The sequence below is a fragment of the Dermacentor variabilis genome, chromosome 4 (genome assembly GCF_050947875.1).
Source record: "Dermacentor variabilis isolate Ectoservices chromosome 4, ASM5094787v1, whole genome shotgun sequence".
Lineage (NCBI taxonomy): Eukaryota > Metazoa > Arthropoda > Arachnida > Ixodida > Ixodidae > Dermacentor > Dermacentor variabilis.
The window spans coordinates 49,214,895-49,239,204 of NC_134571.1; the positions used below are offsets into that span (position 1 = coordinate 49,214,895).

The 24,310-nt window shown below is 44.9% G+C and overlaps 1 protein-coding gene across 1 annotated transcript in view; it reads left to right on the forward strand.

Annotated features, from left to right (window-relative positions):
• Positions 1–24,310, forward strand: part of LOC142578191 (cytochrome P450 3A14-like) — a 32,085-nt gene continuing 7,775 nt past the window's right edge. Inside the window, exons 1-12 of the mRNA XM_075687593.1 lie at positions 1–59; positions 2,215–2,311; positions 3,018–3,070; positions 3,203–3,299; positions 9,923–10,048; positions 12,564–12,801; positions 13,501–13,631; positions 16,883–16,970; positions 18,585–18,654; positions 19,001–19,109; positions 19,839–19,930; positions 21,293–21,433. Coding sequence (XP_075543708.1) covers positions 1–59; positions 2,215–2,311; positions 3,018–3,070; positions 3,203–3,299; positions 9,923–10,048; positions 12,564–12,801; positions 13,501–13,631; positions 16,883–16,970; positions 18,585–18,654; positions 19,001–19,109; positions 19,839–19,930; positions 21,293–21,433 — 1,301 coding nt within the window. The remainder of the gene's footprint in view (positions 60–2,214; positions 2,312–3,017; positions 3,071–3,202; positions 3,300–9,922; positions 10,049–12,563; positions 12,802–13,500; positions 13,632–16,882; positions 16,971–18,584; positions 18,655–19,000; positions 19,110–19,838; positions 19,931–21,292; positions 21,434–24,310) is intronic.

A 24,310-nucleotide genomic window follows, 5' to 3' on the forward strand; every position in this document is an offset into this window, starting at 1 on the left:
ATGTTCGTCACGGGCGTACTGCTGGTCCTCTTGGCTGTGCTACTGGCAGCACTTCTCATGTGAGTTGAGGGAGAGCTGGCGGGTGTGCTTACGTAGCTGGAACGGTACGATGTAGTGGGGGCGAGAATTAAAATTTAGGCGCTATATTCAGTGTTAATTATTGTTAAGCGAAACAGCGCATGTAAGTATGCAGTACTATCGCGCTCTGAGTACGAGTGCAACACGGGATCTCGCGGCAACACGGGCTCCGAGACGGCATTGCGGCATTAGAGAAGCGTTATAGCACAAAAGCGAGAACAGCTTAAACAAAAAGACGATTTCGGCGAGTTGGTTCACATTGAATGCAAGCTGATGCAGTGCGCCCTTTGGATACACCTGTTAATGCAGACTGTTCTTGTACTTTTTTCGACAGATTATAATTGCCTGGTGCTTCTTCGAATAAAGCTCCATGGGGAGCAAGTGCTTGTTCTGTTGTGTGTGTTTTCTTGTATTTCTTGTCCCAGTCCCATCGCACTACTCAAATTTATATACAACGTAAACAGCTTTAGAAGATGTAAACAATGAGCTTTTCCCGTATCATCAGACGTGGATATTAATGCTCTGATGAAAAAAAAAACTTATGACTGGCCATGTTAGTAAGACGTTGAAGATGCAATTTTGTAACCCCGTAGGCCCGAAAAAAGAATGAATGAATGCCATGCACCGTAGTTTATGAGGTATGCTCTCAGTTGAACGGGTGATGATGTGCTTTACGCTTACAATTTTGTCGACGTTAACGTAAGTCAAGGGTGCCGTTAAGGAAGCCTAATATGGTGAGGAAGTAAACGGAACGTGCCTACCAAGTAATCCAGAGAAGCACACACACCTGTGAGCTGTCGCACGCTCGTGGCATTATTATACATGTATATATGTATACAACTGCTACTAAAAGGCACGCAGTACACATGGACAAGCGCAAATACTCTTCGCTTATCTACGCGCCGTGCGAGCCTTTTACGTACGTTCTTGTGACCTTGAAGGCATTAACCTTGACGATAACCTCTCCGCAAACTTATTTATCAAAGTATAAAGGACAGTGAAAACAACAGTGTCGTTCCCCTGGCACAGATAAAGAGAGCGCAACAATATATTCGTTTGACAAGCGGAGGCTGCGGCGCGAAGAAGGGTGATATGAGAACTCGTTAGCTAAAATAAGTCGAGGCCGGCCAACAAGTCGAGTCTAATACCAGTGCCAGCGCTTCGAGGTCACTATCATCGTCGTAGTTTTCTCTCTGTCTGTCTTTCTTTTTTACTTTTTTTGCAAGCACGTGAGCCTACTAAATTTGAATTAAAAGTATACAAATATAGGTTCTAAAGCGATCGACTTAGAGAACACAGAAAGAACTTCGACAAGAAGAATGAAGGCGTTCGTGATCTTTACTGCTATATTTGTGACTGTCGAGCCTTGTTTTTTTTCTTTGTTGATAACCTAAATTGGGTCGGGAAGAATCCTAACCCGGTAATCGGAGAGATTATTGAAGCAGAACTGATATCGAAGCTTTCTGAAGTTTGTGCCGAAACCATCAATCGCGCTATAAAAAAAATAACCTTGGGGAAAAATTTTTTGAAGAAGATGGAACTTTAATACCATGCGCATGTGTGGCAGACCATCTATATAAGAAGGAATGATTATGTCAATAAACGTTTGGTTGAAGGTCAGTGCCTCTCTCTACTATACACACTTGTAAGAACCACACTAACAGCATTAAGCAGAAATCAATGCATATTTTAAACAAAAATTTTTAGTCATGATTTTAGAACTTTCAAAGCCTTTGCTTTATTCACAAGACTAGGGACCTAATTTAAATGAATATTCTACCGTCAATAGGTATCGCTAACGCGTGACATATTTTTTATTTTGTTTGCGGCGGTGGTATTAAACAGATTGAGAATTGCGTATTAAGTATTCCTTAATATTTTTTTTGCCTGGAGAAGCAGCCTGGGACAACAGATTTGGTTCGCTCTCTGTACAGTGTTTTTCGAGAATAACGGACGCGTGCTGTAAGATATAGATTCCCCGATTACCGTAATATCATTTGCAAAGCCCTCTAGCCAATCCAAGATGAATTCACTGTCGTTTTTCTCCGCTTATATTCGTATAATTGTCGATGACTTCAAGTTGTCTTTCTTCAAGTTGTCTTTCTTGATCTAAGTTGTCTTTCTGTCTATGTCTAGATGGCGCTGGCAGCATTTCTCTTACTTCGAGAGAATTGGAATCCCAGGACCAAAGCCTAGCCTAATATGGGGAAATATCCGGGAGTACCACTCAACGGTGAGATCAACGTGTATTTAGAAGGTGTCAATTCAATGATTCTCTTTAGGCCCACATTTAAGTGGTTTGACTAGGAACTTGCTGCGTCAATTTCTGTGCAATACGATTCAAGTTGTTATCAGCTCCAAACGGTGTCCAAGAGGGTTATCATCGAGGTTCAACAGTATTTGAAAGAAGCAGCGAGAAAATGAACAAATGCGTTAGAGGGACGTTGCAGACGTTCCCACATTTTTTTCCAACACTAAGTGTCTAGCTCACCACCCTGTACATAGGAAATGGTTACATTGAACTGAATTAACAGAGCAATCAACCAACGACCGGTGCCTGACCAAGCGTGAGGAAAAATCAAAAACAATCGTGGCTTCGTTTTTTTTCTATTACAGTATAAAAAAAACTGACTTATTTAGCACAAAATGATAGTTTGTAGCAGCACTGATAGAAAGCAGGCTGGTACTGCTGCAGGCTGGTACGTGATGCTTTCGCTAATGATATTTTCGCCGGTTCGGCACAAGCAGGGTAAATACTATCCGAGGGCGACTGCGAGTTGATCGCCAGAGGCCGTAAAAGCGATTTTTTTGCGCGAAGTCATGAAAGGTGTTGACATTCGTATGAGCGTAAACGAGTTGCCAGTTTAAACTGTTTTTAGAGTGTATGCGCTGTTCCTTGAGCAGCTGTCTTATGCAGTATTTGACCTATATTCCAACAGGAGATTTATAAAGTGCTGGGAAAATGGCTTGACCAGTACGGCGATATATATGGGTAAGTTTTCTCTAAGAGATATCATCGACGAATTGAATGTTCTCACACTACACTCGAAGCAGCTCTCGTATGCTTACGCAAGTGACGAAGCATTTCAAGGCGTCCTAGCACAAATGCAATTTCACGACGCAGGTTCTACAACGGCGACGCTCCTTTCGTTGTGACCAGGGACATAAACTTCGTAGAGCACGTCTTTGTTCGCAACTTCCAGAACTTCGTTGATCGGGGCGTGAGTATTCTGTAATGACGCTTTTCCTAACGTCGGGCTGCTTTGTGGTCGAGGTGCCATGTAGGTGGACACTGATGGTATTTCATGTTGCAGTGTAATATGAGTGGAGTGACACCAACGGGAACGGTGCCGAAGTATATTGCAAACAATATCTTATTCAATAGACTCGTTATTGCTGTTGCTATTTTTTGTTTCTGTATCAACTTGCTTTTCTTCGTGTAGGAAACAGGTTATTTGTAGTGTACATTGCACTGTCGCTTTCAATAGTAGCTGCAACACGGTTCCCGTGAGTGAAGGGGCCCCAAGAGTACAGCACGTGGGGGGGGGGGGGGGTTTATTCGTTGAGATTCACGGTAACACAGCGCAGGCAGCTCGGCTTGACGGAGACAGAAAGGAATTTTACACACACGTACGCAGCAGTGTGCGTTTGTCAAATTGTTCTCATTCCTCGTCCAGTTGCGCTACACTGTGTTATCACGAGCCACAAAATTGTTCGCCAGCACTGACATAGGATACATTGCAGATCTTTCTTTAATTATATGATATTTACGAGATGTCGCTTTTAAATGGCACCGGCTAGTCCATTTCACACAAGGATTAAAAAAACCCGTAGAAATCCTAACAAAATAGTGATATCATAACAGCACGAATTCCTGCAACGTAAGCAACGTAAATGCACTAATGTCACACTATAACTGAAAGACAACTCCAAATCATAAGAGCACCAAGTCCAATCACGTAAGTACACTAATGCCACACTAAAATTGAAAGTCCACTAAGTAACATATCAACAAAGTGTCCAGTCACATATGTGCACTAAAGTAAGCACAAAGTCCGGTCACTTAGCTAGACTAAAATAAGGGACCATAAGCACTCACGGATGTGTCTTATCAAGTTACAAAAAACCAGCGATTGGATTGGCCAAAGTCGGGTAAAAGAAAAACGTAGAATGCTCTATCACATTTAAACACTCTATTCTATACTTAACGAGTAAATTGCTCGCTCCTAGAAATCTTTGCAGGGCCAGTAACTCTCGTCTTTGCAATCAATATGATGGCCAAGAACCTAAGATCTTGCTCAGGCTGAGGGCCATGCGCTCTAATGCTACTAAATCAAGTGCTAAGCGTTACGTCTGTGTGTCGTATCGCGGACATTCTAGCAGAAGATGCTGTACAGCGTGGCCATAAGTGCATTCTGCACTATGAGTTTTTGAAATTTTAGGTAGAAAGTGTTTTGTGTACGTGGTACCGAGACGCATACTGTGAATCAGCGTTTGAAAGGTTCTGGTTCTACTGAATGTCGACGGGATTTTAAATTGAAGATCTAAACACCCTTCCGATTGTTGGTATGGTATGGTATGGTATGGTATGGTATGAAGAACTTTATTTAGGTCCTGAGGGATCCGTCTGGGACTGATGCGGGCCGCTCCCACGTCGGTAGAGAGACCAAGCCCCTCTGCCGTCACACGGGCCCTCTGGACAGTCCTGAGTTGGTGCGCCAGCACTTCACTGTGCAGCATCCGCTGCCACCACTGTTCACCTCGAGAACCATCATCGGCCAACGCCAAGCAGCGCCAAAGCATGTGTTCTAAATCGAGCAAACCCCCCACTTACTACAATAGACTGAAACCCCGCAGTCCGGATTAATTTTATTCATGATGACCGCGTTAGGGTACGTTCGTGTCTGCAGAAGCCTTATTGTAACCGCCTGTGGCCTACTTAATTTAGAATGTGGCAGGGGGAATGCCCTGCGCCCTAAGTAATAGTGCTTGGTGATTTCGCTGTAGGTTAACAGTTGGTCCCTGTACTCAGGAGCGGGAGATCCAGCCCATTCAAGGAGTGCACGGCATACTAATCCTCGTGCCTCCCTCTGCGCCACCTCGTTGAGGTTACGCGGGGCTCCCTTCACTGTCCCCATATGCTCTGGGAACCAAGTAACTGTGTGCGAAGTGATATCCCTACCCTTCAGCAGTCTGTTAGCCGGTTCCGCAACAAGTCTTCTCGAGAAGGCTTTAATCGCAGATCGCGAGTCACTAAACACTAAAACTCTTCTTGATCAATTAGTGCTAGAGCAATAGCCACCTGTTCGGCAACCCCCAGATCTTTGGTATAAATGGAAGCGGCATTTGTAACGCTCCTTTTGCCATCTACAATCACCACCGACGCCATCGAATAAGCATTTTTCCATTAATCCATGCGGCGTCAGCAAACGCAGACTCCTCCTCCTGATACTTTGCCTCTCGTAACAAAGCCCTAGCTTCGCGACCCGCCTCCCTACATTGTGCACGAGGTGCACATTCCGCGGAAACGGACGAACCATGATATTTGCTCTAAGGTTCACGTTCAACTCGTGTAGGGGCACCCTATCGTGTGACACAGCCACCGATTCTTCAATTGACTGTAAAATATACCTACCCGCTGGTGCTCCTAGCAACAGCTCCCTCTATGCAGTACGCTGAGCCTCGGCAATTTCATCTAAAGTATTATGCAAACCCAGTCGTAACAACATATCATTTGACGTAGTAATAAGCAGACCAAGCGCAGCCTTGACGGCTTTTCTGATAAATGCTTCCAATTTATTTTTCTCCCCTATTCCAATTTAGCACAGCTGCCACATACGAGAAATGACACATAATAAATGCCTGAACTAAGCGCATCGCACCTTCTTCTCCTAAAGCCCTATGCCTATTAGAGATCCTTCTTATAAGTCTTATGGCCTCCTCCGTCTTATTGGTAATGCGCTGAATGGTTCTAATGTTCGATCCGTTCGCTTCAAGTACAAAACCCAGGACCCTGATTGCTTCAACTTTGGGTATCACCGACCCTTCCCTAGTATGAATTCTAATGCAAGGCTCAACTTCCGGTACCCAACCCTTCGCCCTATGACCTAGCTTCTTAGATTTGAAGATCAACAACTCCGACTTTTTAGTGGAGCACTTGAGTCCCATGAGACCCAGATACTCCTCCGTAAACGTTACCACCTTCTGCAGCCTAGCCTCCAGCTCTCAAGCCCTCATCACTACCACCGACACTCCATATAGTAATCTCATCCGCGTAGATAGAATAGTCAATATCCTGGACAGTGTCCAGTGTATTAGCCAACTTCGACATCGCCAGATCGAATAGCATAGGCGAGAGTACGGATCCCTGCGGAGTACCACAGCAACCCAATTTAAAGATTTGTGACTTTATCTCCCCAAACCTCAGACATGTCCTTCTATCCATAAGGAAAGCCTAGACAAAATGGAAAAGCCGCCGCCCCATATTCAAGTCCGATAGCACCCGTAGAATGAAAGAATGTCGGATTTTATCGAAAGCTTTTTCCCCATCAAGTCCAATTAGTGCCTTAGTATCCTTTGTCCGCCGGTGAAGGAGCTGATGCTTAATCCTGATCATAGCATACTGAGCCGAGAGTCCGGGCCGAAATCCTATCATCGAGTGCGGAAAGACCCGATTACCCTTAACATAACGCGTTACTTATGTAAAATGACATGCTCAACGACTTTCTCCAAGCACGATGTCAGGAAAATCGGTCTGAGATTTTCAAGCCCTATGGCCTTCCTCTGTTTGGGTATCAGGACAGTAGTTGCAAGTTTCCGCTCTTCAGGGAAAGAGCCTTCCTTCTATCGGCAATTGATCTTCCCCGTATGGAACTCAATTGACCCGTCGTCTAAATTCCGCAATATTTTATTCGTAATGCCATCTGGCGCTCATGCCGATCGACCATTAAGATTCTGCAGTGACATTCTTATATAACTTTCAGTAAATTCCTCATCCATAGCAGCATTTTCGTCCCCACTATATTCCAAAATCACGTCAGGTATATCGTGCCAGGTCTCCAGCGGAAGGTATCGCTCAGCCAAATCCTTCAGCAACTCATGCTCCGTGGGGTCTCGACACGCCTGATGGACCAGCTTACCTATCACAATCCTCTGATTAGATTTAGTGTTTGTCTAATCTAGTAAATGTCTGAGCAAACTCCAGGCGCCTCCCATCTTAATGGGACCGTCAACAGAATTGCATACTTCATCCCATTGCTGCTTGCACAACACCCGACAATGGTCTTCAATTACCTGATTAACCACTGCTATGCACTTTCTAAGCCTTCTATTCGATCTCTGACTCTTCCATCTCGCTAACATCGACTGCTTCACTGCCAACAAATGCGCCAGGCGACTATCCATGTGTTCCGTGTCAATATCGGTCTGAACCTCTATAGTGGACGCCTCAAAGTCGCTTTTAAGCTGACTAGTCCGCTGTTCCAAGGTCAACTCATTTCTCTCATGTTCGATTCTCTGCGCTCTTCGTTTCCTAAGTGCATCCCAGTCAACCATCCTGAATGTGCGCTCCTTTTTATTAGCCACTACCAAAGTAATCATAAGTATGTAATGATCGCTACCAAAATCTATATTAGAATTGGACCAGGACGAATACACCACCCCCGAACAAAGGTGAGATCAGGTTTCGAATCTCTACATGTCGACGTGCCACATCTAGTGGGATACGAAGGGTCTGTAATCAGAATTAAATTCAAGTCTAGTGCCTGCTGCCATAGTCTCTCCCCCTTAATAGTGCTATAAACATACTTCCACACATGATATGGTGCACTAAACTCCCCTCCAATAAGCAACGGTGCATCCTTAGCCAAATTGGTTGCCTTGGTCAAGAGAGATTTGAAACTCTGCTTCGTGTCCCGGGGGCCACTGTACAGGTTAAGAAGGTAAACGCTCCTCTGACATGACCTTTGCCGACCTAAAATTACCGCCACCATAATATATTCAATCTTGCAATCCGCCATGTGAAGATAATGTCTAATATACGCCAACCTCCTATTAATGAGGGTTGCGAGTCCTCTGCGCTGTTCATTCTCCTTAACTTCCGCTTTGAAATCCGTTAAGGTCACGTTAGACGTCAGTGTTTCCTGTAACATGATAACTTGAGATTTCACACCATGCGTTCTAATAAACTGCTGCGGAGACGCCGTCTTATGATTGAACCCTCTACAATTCCACTGCCAAATACTAAATTAACTATTTAATAGAGCCATCTTGACCTCGGAAATTTGGTGAACTAGTTTTGAGCTCAAGTACATTCGACGACTCACCCTGCTGGGCTAGCGGCCGAGTGCACTCCCGCTCCATAACAGGGACCACCGTCTCGTTTAGATATATTTCAGTTTTGCCTAATCTCTGATCCGTGATATTTTCCCGTTCTTCTATACGCTCCAGTCTACTAATGATCTGATTTACACTTTCTTGCAATGTCGCCACCATTGCATTAAGCTCAGAACCGACTTTGCCCTGAATCCGCACGGTCGAGGATAGGGCCCTCTTTTTCGGAGCAGGCGTCTCCTCGTCCGCTATGTTCTCTTCTGCGACCTCCACATACCTTGGTACCTCAACCGAGTCATCCTGTTTCCTAGCCTGTCCTCAGCTATCGCTGTTACCAGAAGGTAAGCCGTTGCTAAATTCAGCTATCTCTTTGATAAGCCCGTCAATGGCTGCTTTTAAGCTATGATTCTCTTTCTCCAATTGCGCAACCCAATCCCTATCCCTATTACCATCCACATGCTCCTGGCGCTGCTCGCGCGCTCTGCCGGCGCCACAGTGGCCGGCGCTGATGCCGCCCTTGACCTTGTCAGCCCAGGTGATTTGGCTTCCAGCTGCGCCTCCGCCTCCCAGACGATGGCCGCTACCTCGACCTGGAGTTGCTCCTAGAGCGCGAGCGCATTCGAACCGGAGACTAGCGTCTGTTTAATTTCTCTGTCTTTCCTATCTTGCTTTGCGTAGCGCTACTGATGACATTGCACATGTGTAAAGTTATTGTATTCATGTGGCATGGTTTCACGTATCCATTTTTATGTGGGAAGGATGAGCTGGCGTCACTACAAGGTAAACATTTGGAAACACGGTATTCACCTTCAGTACTGCCGATTGAAAGAGAATTAAAAACATTCTCCCTCCATAAACAACATTCCCGGCATGGATGAGTGGCATAACAATTTAAATTTCGAGTGAGGGGCCTCCTTTTAAACCATAAAAAACAGCAACAACAGCCGCAGACACTGTTAAAGTCTGGTGCTAGAGCGGTAGTGAACCTATAGGTTTTGACTTTTTTACATGTCCCCTTGCCTTTAAAATGATATGCCATAACAATATGTGTAAGTTATGTTTTACAGTGACAGAGGCAGGGAGTAAGAGTTACAAAAAGTTACGAAACGCGTACGGTGAGAAGGAAAGCGCAGTCTAGGAAGGCCTAGAATAGATGGTCTGACGAAATTTGAAAATTTGCTGGCCTGAGATGGGGGTCAGCTGGCACAAGACAAGCATAATTTCAGATAGGTGCATGAGTGTTCGTCCTACAGTGGACGTAGATAGGCTCATAAGGATGACGACTACGACGACGACTACAACGACGATGATGATGGAGATGGCTAGGAAGGCTACTTCCAGGCTGAGTGGGGCGCTTCGTGACTGCAATTTGACAAGCTGAAGATATATAGTCAGCGATAGTGTAACAGCAGGCGAGTCGTAGTCATAGATGCTGCCATGTTGGTAAATGCGCTCAGATAAAACATTTCCTTCGACACTTAAAGGGTTGTAACGAATGTTCTCCTTTTTCCAGATCACAATGGTGACCGATCAAAATCACCCTGTGTTGAAGAAGTCCATCTTGCACGCCTGCGGCTTCCCGTGGAAAAGTATCCGGTCATGTGTTGCTCAGGGCTTCAGTGGCAGCAAGCTGAAACAGGTGCCCCGTCAAGTTTTTCTGTAAACGTTTTCGCTAGGTATACTGAGGTGTTTTACAGACAGACTTGTTACGTTGTCTTCCTCATTTACACTGTCACCGCCGTCTACAACATCGACACTTAAGAGCCATCTCTGGTCAGGTAAATTTTCATTGGAATTGCACGAATCTTTCGTGGCTCTGTGGCTATAGCAATCCACTTCTGAGCGCGAGGTCACGGGTGCAATCCCTGTAGCGGCAGCTGCATGGTGACGGGGGAAGAATGCAAAAGCCTTCTGGTATCGTATTGTATGCAGCTAAGGAGCCGCAGGTGGTCGGAAAAATAATCTGGAGTCATCCACTAAGGTTGACGTATGTGGTGGCATACCACAGATGGTACGCCGCAGAAAAGACGCTAGACGGCCTGATTAGGAATGTATATAAACAAGTGATTGGATTCATGCTAAGCACGAACACAGATAAACTACTAGAGCTGGGACTGCGCAATAAGCTAGAGGAGCTAGTATAAGCGCAAGGTATAGCACAATACGAATGCTTCTCCGAGACCACGGCGGACAGACACATCCTAGATAAACAAGGCATCCGCTATAACACACAAAACGGAGAAAAACAGGACATAACCGAGGAAATAAGGGCCAAACTCATGGTACTTCCACTTAACCGAGAATATGCATTGTGGGCACCAGGAGGGCAGGAGAAGAAGCAGGACAAAGAATAATGCGGCCGCCACGGCCGTGATAGAAGCCACGGTCGGAATCGGAACTGCGACCTGGAACTGAACTGTGCAATGCCATAGGCACTGAGCTGCCGAGGCTAGTTGTTGATAAAATAGATATTGTAAGTCAAGTGGATTGGAAATCTAATCTACCTCCAAATAGGTTCGTTGGTACTCATCTCGTACGAGTGTTTCATGTGTCTCTCATAGATACCTTTCTCTGGATTTGGTGCAGTTTCAAGCTCAGTGGAAGGTAGTCTGCGACAATGTGTCAAACTTAGATTCAACTCAATGCCGGATATTGCAACTCACGGTGAAAGTGAGGGAGGACTTGATGAGTGGACGATGAAACAGTTGCCGTGCTTCTGAGGTATTCTTCAGCGGCAACAGGGCCTATACCCGATTATGCGAGGTCTCGTTCATGCTTTATAAAAGACATATATGGTGGTCATTGTTTTCTTTATCAACGCTCGTGGTTGTACGTCACTGATGATGCGCGTTTGGGCTACGCCTCACCAAAGCTTTGCGTTAAGGGCGTGCTCTGAATGTGGTAAATTAAACTCATGGAAATAACAATCGGGGTGACTTTCTGAAGCAAACATTACAACACTGTGAACTAACATGAACGTACATGTAGGGGGGGGGTACAGGGTATACCACTCTGGTTAGTATATATACTAATATAGTGGCTTCACTTATAGGGTAGCTGCTGCACGTAGTCTATCCTCCTCGTCTCAAAACATAAGAGAAGAACGGCAACGGAGGTATACCTTGTACGGTGTCGTGCATAGAAATACCAGGTGTTTCACATACGTTGAACCGAGCTTTAACAAAACCTGGTACGCCTTAAGCGATTGCTCTTTGCCGTCCTGACTTAAAGTATTTTTAAAGTGTCATAATACTCAATAAAGTTTCTGAGGCAAGGTTTTAGAGATGTGTTTTAAGACATAAGTGTGAATATAGAGTTGTGGAGGACAATCAGGAATTCGCAATGAAATTGTGATACTTTTTGCTTCATACATTGCATACGTCATACAACACTCTTTTTACGTGTTCGCCTTACCGGGCTCTTAAGAAAACATGGGAAATACGACAATAGAAAATAAAGCCGTACCTTGGAGCTTTTAGTTTGCAGCACTCTCAACATTGTTTCCAAAGAACGAAGTACGCATGCCCACTATAAGTTAAACGGAATAACTACTTTTCAATCCACTGTCAGCACCGGCCTATCGCATATCATTTTGGACCACAGCAGATTTCTATTTTCACAACGATGGGATGACTAATGGTGCCTGGCACCAGCAAGGCAGCATGGGCCAGCCCATCGTTGTGAAAATAGAAATAGAAAATAGAAATAAAGTAAGTCGACCGCTTCTTTTCACAACAGACATGCGGCCTTGCGGCGCCTTTCTTTTTTCGACACAGAATTGAGAACGATACAAACCAGAGCAGCAAGCCTGCAATTTCATGGACTTCATTGAGAAACAGCGTAACAGTGCGCACATGGAAAGAACTTGATTGTCTGTTTGTGAGCACGCCCTCAAGCTTTTCTATTGAAACGTATGCCCTAAAAAAAGGTATTGAAACTTTCACATCAATAGAGTTAGCTAATGAGCTAACTAATAACACCGAAAGAATATTCTAAGCAACTTAGGACGACTGCGAGCGATACGTCGTAGGCCTTAATTGCTTATGGCGTGTCGCCTTCAAGTTCGCTCATGCTTATTACGAAGAAAAAACAAGTGCGCCTTTCTAATTAAGTAGTGAATGCACCACATATAGTTCAACTGTTCTAAACTCTAGATGATGCCACACATCGAAGAGGATGCAAGCATCTTCATCAAGTCTCTTGAGCAGTACGCGGACACTGGAGAAGAGGTGCACATGCTTCGCAAGTTTGAGGAACTCGCCATGGACTACACAGCCCGGGGCGCGTTCGGCATCGACGAACGCTTTCAAGGGAAGCCAGACCATCCACTCATCGCCATCGCCAAGGCTACCCTGAGGGGTATTATGAAGGGACCTTTTCATATGATCGCACGTGAGTCCATACTTTGCCCAAGACCAATATTTACCCTTCTTCAATTGATTATGTTTGACTCAGCTGTTGTGTCGTCTTACTCTGCACTGTGTACTGAGCTATTTTAAAACTGATAATTCTACGCCAATTGACCTACGCATCTACACTGCTGAAGAATTTTAGAATCACATATATTTATTGCTCTTGCAACGGTGTGGAGTAGAACGTTCCCAAAACCAAAAACCATCCAGTTGACCTTCGGCAACAAGAACGATATCGCAGGGGTGAGCATAAATGGTGGCGAAGGTGCAGGGAAAATTTCTTCCAATCTCCCCCCCCCCCCAATTCGCCTCCCCCGACACCATAAACTGACAGCTATTAGGTACCTGGAAAATCATGCCCCACAGCCCCCCACCCCGCACTTAAATCAAGAGAACCTCTCATATATCGAATCCCTTTCCCGCTCCCCCGATACAGGGTAGCCAACCGGAGATAATATTTGGGGAACCTCCATGTATTTGCTTTGCCTTTCTCTATTTCTCAGTGGCACCGCCCCTGCAATATCATGCTGCAGACGCCGACTTTCCCTCAAAGCTCAAAAAATAACTATTGCGTACTTGGGATCTGAAAAAAAATGTTTACTAAAAAATTCCAGTGAACGAGCTGAACCATTGTGAACACTCACTGCAGCGCAGCTTTTTATAATTGATTTCTCTTTAGAGAGCACGACCTCATTTGGGGCGCTCATGAAGCCGCTCTACTGGCTTTCGCTTGTCCTTGGAGAATTTTCATTTGAAGACCTGAATGAACAGACAGCCAAGGTGATTCAGCTGAGAAAGAGCGATGCCTCGGTGAGTGCAAAGTTCTCGCCATTCGCGTATTAGAAATTGCTGCGGTAGATCGAAGGAATAATTTTGCCTACACGTGTATACCCTGTGTACCAGGTAACTATAAAACCAAAATTTAAAATTAATGTCGTATATCTCATTAGACGAGTGAGTCTAACAGCATATTGTTTGCAGTCGTCTTGAGTTACGCAAAATATTCTTTGAAGCGCTTTTACTTAGCTTACGAGTCTCCTTTACCTCTGCAAAATCATTAATATTCCTTTTCGGGCGCAAGTCGTAATAAAAAGTTCTTGAGAGTGCTCAGAAACACCTCATAAACTGTCTTTCATGACGTTAACTCATACGCGGCTCTTTCTATCGGGGCTCTAGAAAAAGCTAACTAACTGTGAAAATTAATATCCTCTCTGCGCGCTTGTGCATCTTCATAGCAGCGCGCTCTATCGTGTTTCGAGAAAACGATGACCGCATGCAAAAGACTACGAGTGTACTTGCGCCGAAGAGTTTCCTACAATATGTGCTACAGGAAAAGCTGGCGGCGTGCTCGTTAAGCCACCACCATAGGAATGATGTTTACCAAATGGATTTAAGACGTTCTTGTGGCTTTGTTTATTACGCTTAATCTGCATTGATTGACCTAGACTTCGAGGCGATTTATACTTTTCCTGAAATACAGAAGGCAATAAGACTCTGCGAACAAGCATAACCGCTGCTAATTGCAGTGGTGTTACTTGTCCATGGGTCCGTTCCGTAATTGTTTCAGCGTCGGTATTTTGTGCTAGTGGTACTGTTTGGAGTCCTGCTGTCGGATGGTTTCAATAATTTCTATCAATGCGCTAGCCTGCTTTGGATACTTCACGCTCTTTCCGGGGGCTATCCATGTTTGTATATGTATATCTAACCCTTTTCTCACCTAACTGGTTCACTGGATATTCAGTGATCGAATGGGTAGGTCATCAGGCAACAATCAGACACCAACAATCAGACGAACTTGGGTCCATGAGTGTGTGGCAATGTGTACATACGTTCCGGTCTTCAACGAACCTCTTTCACGCTGACATAGGTCACTGTAGACGCGGGACTGGGTAGGTGCCCCTGTTCGAAGAAACTCTTTGACGCCTACTTGGAGCACTGAGTATGTTCCACTGGGTCTATGCTAATCAAAAATGAACCCCTTGGACGCCAACCAGGGTCAATGGGTGTGTGCTAGTAGTTTTGTGCCGCTCTTGATTTAAAGTTTTTGATGACACCTTGGCTAACTAGGTTTATGTGCCACTGTGAAGGTGCCGCCCTACAATAACGAAAAAGATCCTTTAAATTTCTCCCGTGCTTGGTGGAAACGAGACCACGTAAGAAGTGTTCCTCAGGGACAGCAACTTGACGCAGTATTAGGCTGTGCCACAAATTCACTTCGTGTGGGGCGCTTTTCAGGGAACGCCTTTCACGACAACACTTCACCAAGCTGCGTCATGAATTCAATGGGTATTTCTCGCTCTTCAGTGAACCACTCGTCAACGTGCATCTGTCACTGTGTGTGCGGCAAGCGAGAGAACGATTCTCAGTGTTTTCAGGCATCGGTGCGTCACGTTTCTCGTCTCGGAGACCACGCGCGGACTTCTCGGCAGTGCCACTAGATGGCGCCGCGTGTCCAGAAAGAAGCGCGAGAGAGGAGCCCGGTGGCCTGATGATGTGATGACGCACACACCGGTGCGCCATACATCTAGGGGGCCCCGTGCAGGCTTTGGGGTAGCGGGGCTACATGGCGCCGAATATTGTTAGGGTTGCGCGAACGAGTAGTCCCGGTACAGTATACGTCTAATATATAACTCGTTTCGACGGCGGCAGTAGATCGTGTCGCTTTACTGCTTCCGTGCCAACGCATATTACCGTCTGCAGTCATCGTGTGATGGGTTCTGTCGCGATTTCTTAGTTATTTATAATGCAGTACATTGTCGAAAACGACCAATATGCAAAGCGAGAAGGACGAAGTTTAGGCAAATCCAGGGGCTAAGCACAATTCCTATGCTGCCTCAACCACCCTACTTGCAGCTCCATTAAATGCTAGCGCTACAGTTAGCTCTATAGTTAATTGTATGAAACTCCATAGTTTGCGTCTGTGTTCAGCTCTGGCTTATCATTAGGTCCGTATCGGATCTAGATTCTCACAACCCTGGTGGGGCCGTACAGAGGACACCATGCCAAGAAGGTTTTCTTTTTTGCAATTGCCAAGTGGGCTTCGTTCTTTCGAAACAGTATGCAGAGCGCTGCAATCCAGATGCACAAGCACGCACAGAATTTTTGTGATATTTGTCTTTATTTTTCATATTTTGCGGGCCATATTCAGCACTCAGGGGAAGAAAACACGGAAATGATAGCGTAATAGCCGGAACAACAAGTTTATTGCGTATTTCTGAGTACGCTCTAAAACCTTTCATGTATGACCGAAGCTCTAAAACACACATGTAAAATATCGCACATATAAATGTAACTAATTAGCTAACTCATTGAATTTCAACAAATAATTTGAGTAACTCAAGATGATTATAGAGAACATAGTGTCGGCATTTCTGTGAAAGGTATATTACTACGCATTTAATGCTTGGTTCAAGTTACGCGAAACGGCCATTGTACATTCATGTTGGGTCGATTTGTAGGTGATAAACGGACTGTTTCGACGAGCAGAATTTCTTGCTGGGCTCGCGGTGGAACTGTCATGACGAAACCAGCGTGAAACTGTGGAACGAAAAAAATGAGAGCCATAGAAGCGTTCCGCAAGGGTGTTCTAATAGCGCCATGGCATGTCGCTTCCCTTTTTGCTTCCGAATTTCAGCGCTGCAAATGATTAAGGTTAACATATCATAGAGGGCGTGATATCAACTAAGTGGATATTAAAAGTAGCTTGTAATGCGCCTGGTCGTACTTCTACTCGAGAATGACCTTGTCAGTCTGTCTTAATAAGTCATTGCTTCAATTCAATAACAGCGAAACCTACATATGTTGTCGGGCGTTCACAAGCCTGCGCTTTAATCCACTCGTGACGTGACGATCTGCTGAATTATTAAGATCTTAGATCCAATTAGTCCACCGCGTGTAGTGAGAATTCGAGGTACGGACCAGTAATACGAAGAAAGCAGTCTTCACCTGCTTTCTAGAGTTAAAGCAACCAGATCACTTGCGGCAAGCAAAAATTTTCATCGTGATCAATCGCCTTGTGGGGAACGAGGTTATGCTAATTCTCTTTTTCAATCCCGTGGCAGCTGCGAAAGCATGACGTCTTGCAAAATCTCCTCGACGCGGAGTATATCGAGGCAGAAGAGGAACGTGGTGATAACGAAGTTGCAAATGGTGACTCTCTAAGTTCCTTTCTCTGTGAGAGCATTTTGTATCCTGCTGCGTAATACGAATTGTTCAAATCGAGGAAATATAGCTAAGGAGGTCCTCACGGTAAAATTTGGAAAAACGCAGGCATAAATATGAATAACATTAGCTTATTGTGGAATAAAATGCGGCATCCTGAATACAAATGGTGCAAAACTGAAACTTCCTCAGCTGCTCAGCAAGCTAATTTCAGCATAAATTAGGTAATCTTTGCAAGAGCAATAATAGAAGAGGGGACCGAATACGACTGCGTACGAGAAAGCACATTTCGCCATATAAGAACGCAAATATGAAAATAAATACTCTTTTTAAAAGCGTTCTGCATTGCACAAAACATAGCCATAATCATAGAAGAAAGGGTTGGCCTCAAGAAGTTAGCGAGTGATAAGGGGATGTTAAAATCAGTACCTCAACTGGCAGATAGTCGCAAAGAATTTGTGCGTAATAGGACCTCAAGGCGTTACGGTGCGAAAGCATTGCCACTTATGAAGCTGATTTGCAAATCACTTCTTGTAGCAACGACACTTTTCGGGAACTGAAAATAACCTTGCGCTCAATCTACTGTGTAGGAATAGCTAAGCACATCTGGGGAAGCCAAGCAGGGTGTGGGAGCGGCTGTCAGATAGCCACGATATCACGGCAGCTAACTATCAAGCGATTTGAAGAATGTTCGTGGTTTTTAATAGGGAAGCTACTGTCGTAAGATTCGGTCTTCAAAGAGATATAGAAAAAAAAGAATATAAAATAATTATATCGAATATGTACGATGTATATATATATATATATATATATATATATATATATATTGCACTTCCTTATTACATTCGAATTTTCGAATGCTTAAACACCATTGTCACCCCAAACACTCCCAAAATTATTCTGACTGTCACAATACACAGAGCGCAGGACTAAATTCACCTGCAGCCTTCGCTGTACTTCAACCAATGTACCTGTTACCATTAGAAAATGTGTTGTGTATAATCAGGTTGAGAGGGCTGATGTTATTTATGCATTCTCAGCTCCAACCTAATACCACTGTCTCCTTGCCTAGACGTCGAGCAAAAGTCGTTTTACTAGAACCATCAAACTATTAAAAAAGTATGAAATATAAAGGAGGAGGATGTCCTCGCGATTGTCAGGTTTACGATTGTGACCGTGAAGTGCTTGGACTCCTAATAGAATCAATATTTTCATGGTGTGTACTCTTCTATTATGATTCTACTCTGTAAGGAACCTTCATTACACTTTCCCGTGACTTCTAGTGTTTTCAAGCTCTTATGGTATTAGTTAACCTCCACGTAAAAAGGTGTGCTACGTTACTTTCCTTAAATACACATCTAGGAAATTTATTTATTTATTTTTGACACATACATGACAGGTTAAAATCTGAGCATTGCGTCATGCGAGACGAAATACGACAAAATTACATACAGCATAAAGAGGAACAAAGGAAAGTCATTGATGACTGCAAAAAGATTGTATACAATATTGAACAGAGAACTTTACAAGAAGTGAGAGTATAAATTCCCTCGGAAGGTTACGAACAATAAGCTAATATAAATTGTTCTTGCTCTCTTTCAGGAAGTGCGAGAAAGCGGGCTCTGACCAGCGAAGAAATCATAACGAGCGCTGCAGTGCTTTTCATTGCCGGGTAAGAACTAAAAGCGCCCCTGACGTTATACGTAAAGAACGAGTAATTGAATTCTGGTTGCCTTTCATGCTAATCATCATTATGAAAATTTACTTGAACTGACGTGGTCTCAAGACACAATGAAATCCTGAATTTAGAAATACGGTAATACCTAGATTAGTCCATCAAAAAGAATAAGCAACGTAGTTTGTTGAAAGAAAGAGCGTCTGATATATACGAACGCAAGCACTTTGACAATACAGTGCCAAGCAACATTGTTATTCAGCTTAGTTTCTTTGCAGAGTGTAAATTGTCTGTGTTCAATCATGATGCGTTAGATGTAGCTAACGTAGGGGTTGAAATGCAGGTTTGAAACTACAGCAACGGCCTTGAGTTACGTCGCCTACTGCCTCGCGAAATACCCGGATGTCCAAGAGAAGCTTCGGCGAGAAGTCTTCGATGTCGTCGGTCCCGACGTAAGTGACGCTGGTTTTAATGATGAGACGCAGATCGGGCTCTTCGATCTTTCGAAAGTTGAGGATTTAAAATTCTTGCTGAGGACACGGAAATGTTTCTGTATTTTCTAACGTCAGCAAAAACGACCGCTTTATGCTGTAATAAGATTTCGTTGTTTACAAAGTGATGAGATCCCGCGAAATGAAGTCACAATTCGGCTGGCTATTCCAAGCATAAAGAACAGTCCACCTCTTTGAACAATCACCAAGTATCGCAGTCTTGACATCATGAACGACGAGAAAAGTTAATGTGAGGCCGATGCTGCATGCGTGTGGTGACGTGCGCACACTTTCTGTCTATCTCTTTCCGTGCTATATGCGAAGTGGTGACATAAACAGTTGCTACTTTTTGCTGGTCAGTTTAAGTGTGAAAAAAATTATTTAAAGTAGCATCACCTATGGATGCTATGACATTGCTGGCAGACATTCATAGGTTCGCGCTTAACTTGGACACCGAGGATGCTTAGATGCTTAGTCGCCTTGCCGCCTTGCTCAGTCCGCCTTGCTTACCACAGGAAAACTAGGTTCACAGCCCGAATGGACTTAAAAAGTCTTCCTGAATGCCACCAAATATTCTATGTGAAGGTGAAGGTAATGAAGTTTCGATTCAGGATGAAGTTTTCAATGAAATTGTTTGTCGCTTCTGAAATATTGAATACTGTACGAAATTACTTGTATTCCCGTTTCTAGGGCTCCCTCGACTATGAAACAGTCATGAAAAAGCTGAAATACCTGGAACACGTAGTGAATGAAACACTACGACTTTATCCTCCAGGATTATCGTGAGTATACCCTCAGTGTGACAAACTGCGACAACTGCAACCGACGAACTAAACTTGGCGTCAAATTGCGCGCTTATTATCTGCTGAGCAGTACCCAAGAGAGCAGCTTGATTAGCTGACTCAAAGGTAACCGTCTACAGTTGGTTTTAAAAGCAAAATAATGCGCACCCACTCACAAAATGTTCCGTTATCTATAAATGGTGACGAATTGTGTCATGCAGTTGGCGCTTGCATAAAAAAAAAGGAAATCCTGGAGTTCCACGTGCCAAAACAAAACCGCAATCTCATCAAGATGTGCGCTGTAACGGAAGACTCCTGAATAGTTTTTCGCCGCCTGGGTTTCATTAACGTGCACCCAATGCATGGCACAGAGACCTTTTTGCATTAAACTCCAACGGAATGGGGCCGCCGTGACCAGGGTTGAGCCCGCTACCGCAAGCTGAGCAGCATGACGCCATAGGCTCTCGGCCACCGCAGTGGCCGTTGATCGTCGCACAGCTGCTGTCAGCAGAATCGCTGACACAAATGTTTCTTGCATCCTCAAAAATGACAAATCTCCAGCAGTTTTCCCGCATTTCATTATCAACCCGTATTAGAAAACAACTGCAGTAATATTTGCTTGATGGCAAATATTTTTGTTTACGGTCGGACATTTGCATGTAAATAAATCGCTTTAACTGAGGATCAGGCGGGCAATAAAATACGAGCTTTAATTGGACGTAAAGGCGTTTAAGATGTACCGGTTTTCTCGAATAGGAAGATTAAATTGATCTGGCATTTTTACTAAGGCAGCGCATCGCTCAGAAGTCAAATATTAAGGACTGAATGCCAAGAATTATGCTCAACGACTTCTTAACCCAGTGACGACGCTTGCTACAAATCTACCATTGGATAGCGATGCTGTAGACTCCCTAGATCCCCAATGTTGCAACCACAATGCATCTATTGTATCTAAGCATAAACCCCTTGGTGAACCATTCGTGCAGTTATTCAGCGACATCGTATTTTTAACCCTAAATTTATTTTGAAGTGCGGCTAAACTGCCAGCTTGCTCTCGTTAATACTTTTGTATCATATTATATTCTCTTCCATTGAATGAATAACAGTTCACAACAGGTGTAAAAGCCAATCTCTCCTTTTTTTTGAAATAAAGTACGTGTTTACGATTTTAATTGTTCAAGCTGTCAGAGACTTTCTGGGGCATTGTTTACGCTGGTAACGGAGTTGCAGAATGATTATGCAACAAGTTACTTAATGAGAGTGAAAGACATTATCGGCAAATTTATAATTTTTTTAGCTGCAAAAAGGTGTACAATATAACGCTCTGCTGCATTTAATCTCCCATGAAATTTTCCTTTGCAGTTCTGTGAATCGACAGGCCAAAGAAGGCTTCGAATACAATGGCATCAAGTACAAGGCAGGTACAAACGTCATGGCAGCGTTGTACCAGATACAAAGAGACCCACGATATTTTTCGAACCCTCTTGAGTTTAATCCCGACAGGTGAGTTAACCTAATATTTAGTCTACTGACACTCCTTCGACTACAAGCTTGCGGACCACGGTTAGTGCATTGGGAAAGCAAGTACACTACTCAGGGAGTTGAATTCAAAATAAGTGAGACACAATCAGGGAGTATATTGCTGATTTGAAAAAGAAGCACGTGGTGCATTTTACCGCTTGAAAGCAACGAAAGTCTCACAGAGAAATTGAAATGTTTTGCTACTTCGAAGGAGACATGTTTTAAGCCTATTTCAGATAATAGTTGTTATATGAAGCTAAGAATTCTCTTATGGATGCTAATTTCGGAGCCAGAGAACCTGAGATGAGCGCTATGTTCCAATATCTTTACTCGCCGTAAACGGCTAAATACATGGCTAAGTGGACAGCGGTCATCTTGAGTGTCGTTCCAATTGTGACTAAGCCGGCAAGAAAAACAGCTTCTCGAACAGAGCATCGAAAAAAAAGGAGACAAAATACAACGTCATTCCGCCCTGGGAAGGTGGATGACCGGCGGAGTTGTAAATACGTGGTAAAGCACTTGTCGTAAAGACTTTATTGCATCATTCATTGTCACTTATTAACGGCGGTCACACTGGGTTTGTGGTCGGTATGATATACGCCGTTCGGCACACTCGTAACTGCAGACACATTCTTTGATAATGTCAAATCGATGCACGTACGACATTGGACGGTCGGTTGTGCCGGATCGGCGTGGCATCGCAAGTGAAATGTCTCCAACAATAAACGTGTAAACCACTCCTTTTCGGCGCCGCCACCACAGTCGACAGTACTCTCGTCTAAGTTCGCGCCGCTGGGCTTCGTAAGTGTGCTGGTCTTCGGTAGTCCTAACCACGCGCGGCCTCCCTATGGCAACTGATGCTCAACGCTACCAAACTAGGTCCTTTAGGGAGTCCCAGCAGAGCCTAGATGAGACTAACCATTGTTTTCTCCGAGGCAGCCCATTACAGTTTCCGACGTGCTGTTCTGTATGTTGTTTCCGTGATTCTAAAGAATGTAAGCACCGTTCGCTTCACTTTGCTGAGCCCTTCCTTACTACGAGCCATTATGCGAGTGCTTACACGAGTATGTACCATATAGTTTTTGTGTGCGCAGACGAAAATCTATGGCACCCTAGCCATATATACAGCTCCACTGTAAGGAAAAGTGCGGCAGCGTGTAACATTGCTGCAACACGTGTAGACGAAAGCCTCAGTGGGAAGAACACGTGAGACAAGCCGTTGTCTGCGAGCTTTCGCCTCCTCTCTACATGATGGCCATCTGGCATCGTCGCGTTGCTGCTTTAGCAGTTCGGCTTGTTCTGCTCGTTTTCGACGCTTAGCTGCCGCTTCGTGCACTCGTATTGCGGGCTCAGACTCGTACCAAGGACGTTTCTCTTCGAGTTTATGTTGCATCGTCTCAAAAGGGGAAAGCAACACTCGCGGTAGAGCGACTTCTTCCCGCGGCTTCGCACGCCTCACCTCGTTCCTCGCGTGGCGGACATCCTCGGCCGTAGCGTACTTCCGAGGCGTGTATACGATGATTTATCGATGGTTCAGATGCCCGATGTGTTGTATGGGAGATTTAAATGAATGTAGGCACTGTCCGCTTCTCCTTGGTGAGCGCTTGTAGCCTCTGATTCAACGGGGTACGAGTCATTGCATCTTTGCTTCCTTGCGGGGGTTGTTTGGATCGGACCGCTGGTACGATCTGTTGGGAACTCGGCGCTGACGCCCGTGGTTGTACCTGGGTCGCAAGCCCCAAGGGTAGCGTTGGCCTGGCGGCCTGGGGTACAACTGGAAGCATCCGAAGGTCCCGGCAAAGCATGAGTCGACTGGTAACAACGAAACAACTTGTTTATTTTAACATCGCAAAGAGTTGGCGGTCAGGTTGACCGAAGTAGAGAGACGGGAGAGCACTTCACTCAACAGAAGAAATCGGAGCCCTCCTTTTTGGCGTCCGGGGGCAGCTGTTTTTATACTCTCGCAGTTGAGGGCAAGAAGGAACCCCTCAAAAGACGAGCACGTGAATGTACAATGGGCTAATGGTGACGCACACTGTCGTAGCGATGCCGTAGCACCATGTCGAGCACGATCTCGTAGCACCCTGTCGTGGCGCTGCCGGTCGGACACAATGACTGTAATGAGAGGATGGTCCCTGCTTTGGCATCGCCTGTTTCGGGCACAATGACTGGAACGAGATCCCTGCTTTGGCATCGCCTGTTTCGGGCACAATGACTGGAATGAGATCCCTGCTTTGGCATCGCCTGTTTCGGGCACAATGACTGGAATGCGAGGATGATCCCTAGGCGGTCGCATCGCCGCAGTCGCGCCTGGAAACACCTGGCGATGAGTGTTGCGGCGACGACGATCGGGCCAAAATGTCTGCCGCCCCGCCGCAGTCGCGCCGGCAAAACCACGTGTCGCAGGCGAAACGCAACAGACCGCCCCGCCGGGGGAAGGAGATCCCGATGGACAGGGGACTGCATCCGCTGTCCGGAGGGATGTCGCTCGATGATGCTCATAACCGAAGTCGGGCGTCCCTCGACGTTTCTTGAGCGCAGCGCACCGAGAAGGCCTCGTTCTCTTGTTCAGGTTCGCACGGGACACTGCAAAGTGACTTCGGGAGAGTTCACATTTTTGTTCTCGTTCCCGGCAAGCGTTAGAACTACGCTGAAACTCAACCGCTCAGTCAGCAAGCACGGCACAACCCTCACTAAGCCCTGCCAGGCTCTTTCCCCTTTTTATACCACTGCCTAGTTCCTTACAGTAGTCTAGCATCACTCAGAACGCGTCCACAAACTGAAAAATTGCACTAGAAAGCATATCATCACTTTGAAACACTAAACAAAAGCAATATGTTAAAAAAAATCCTGCCTCAG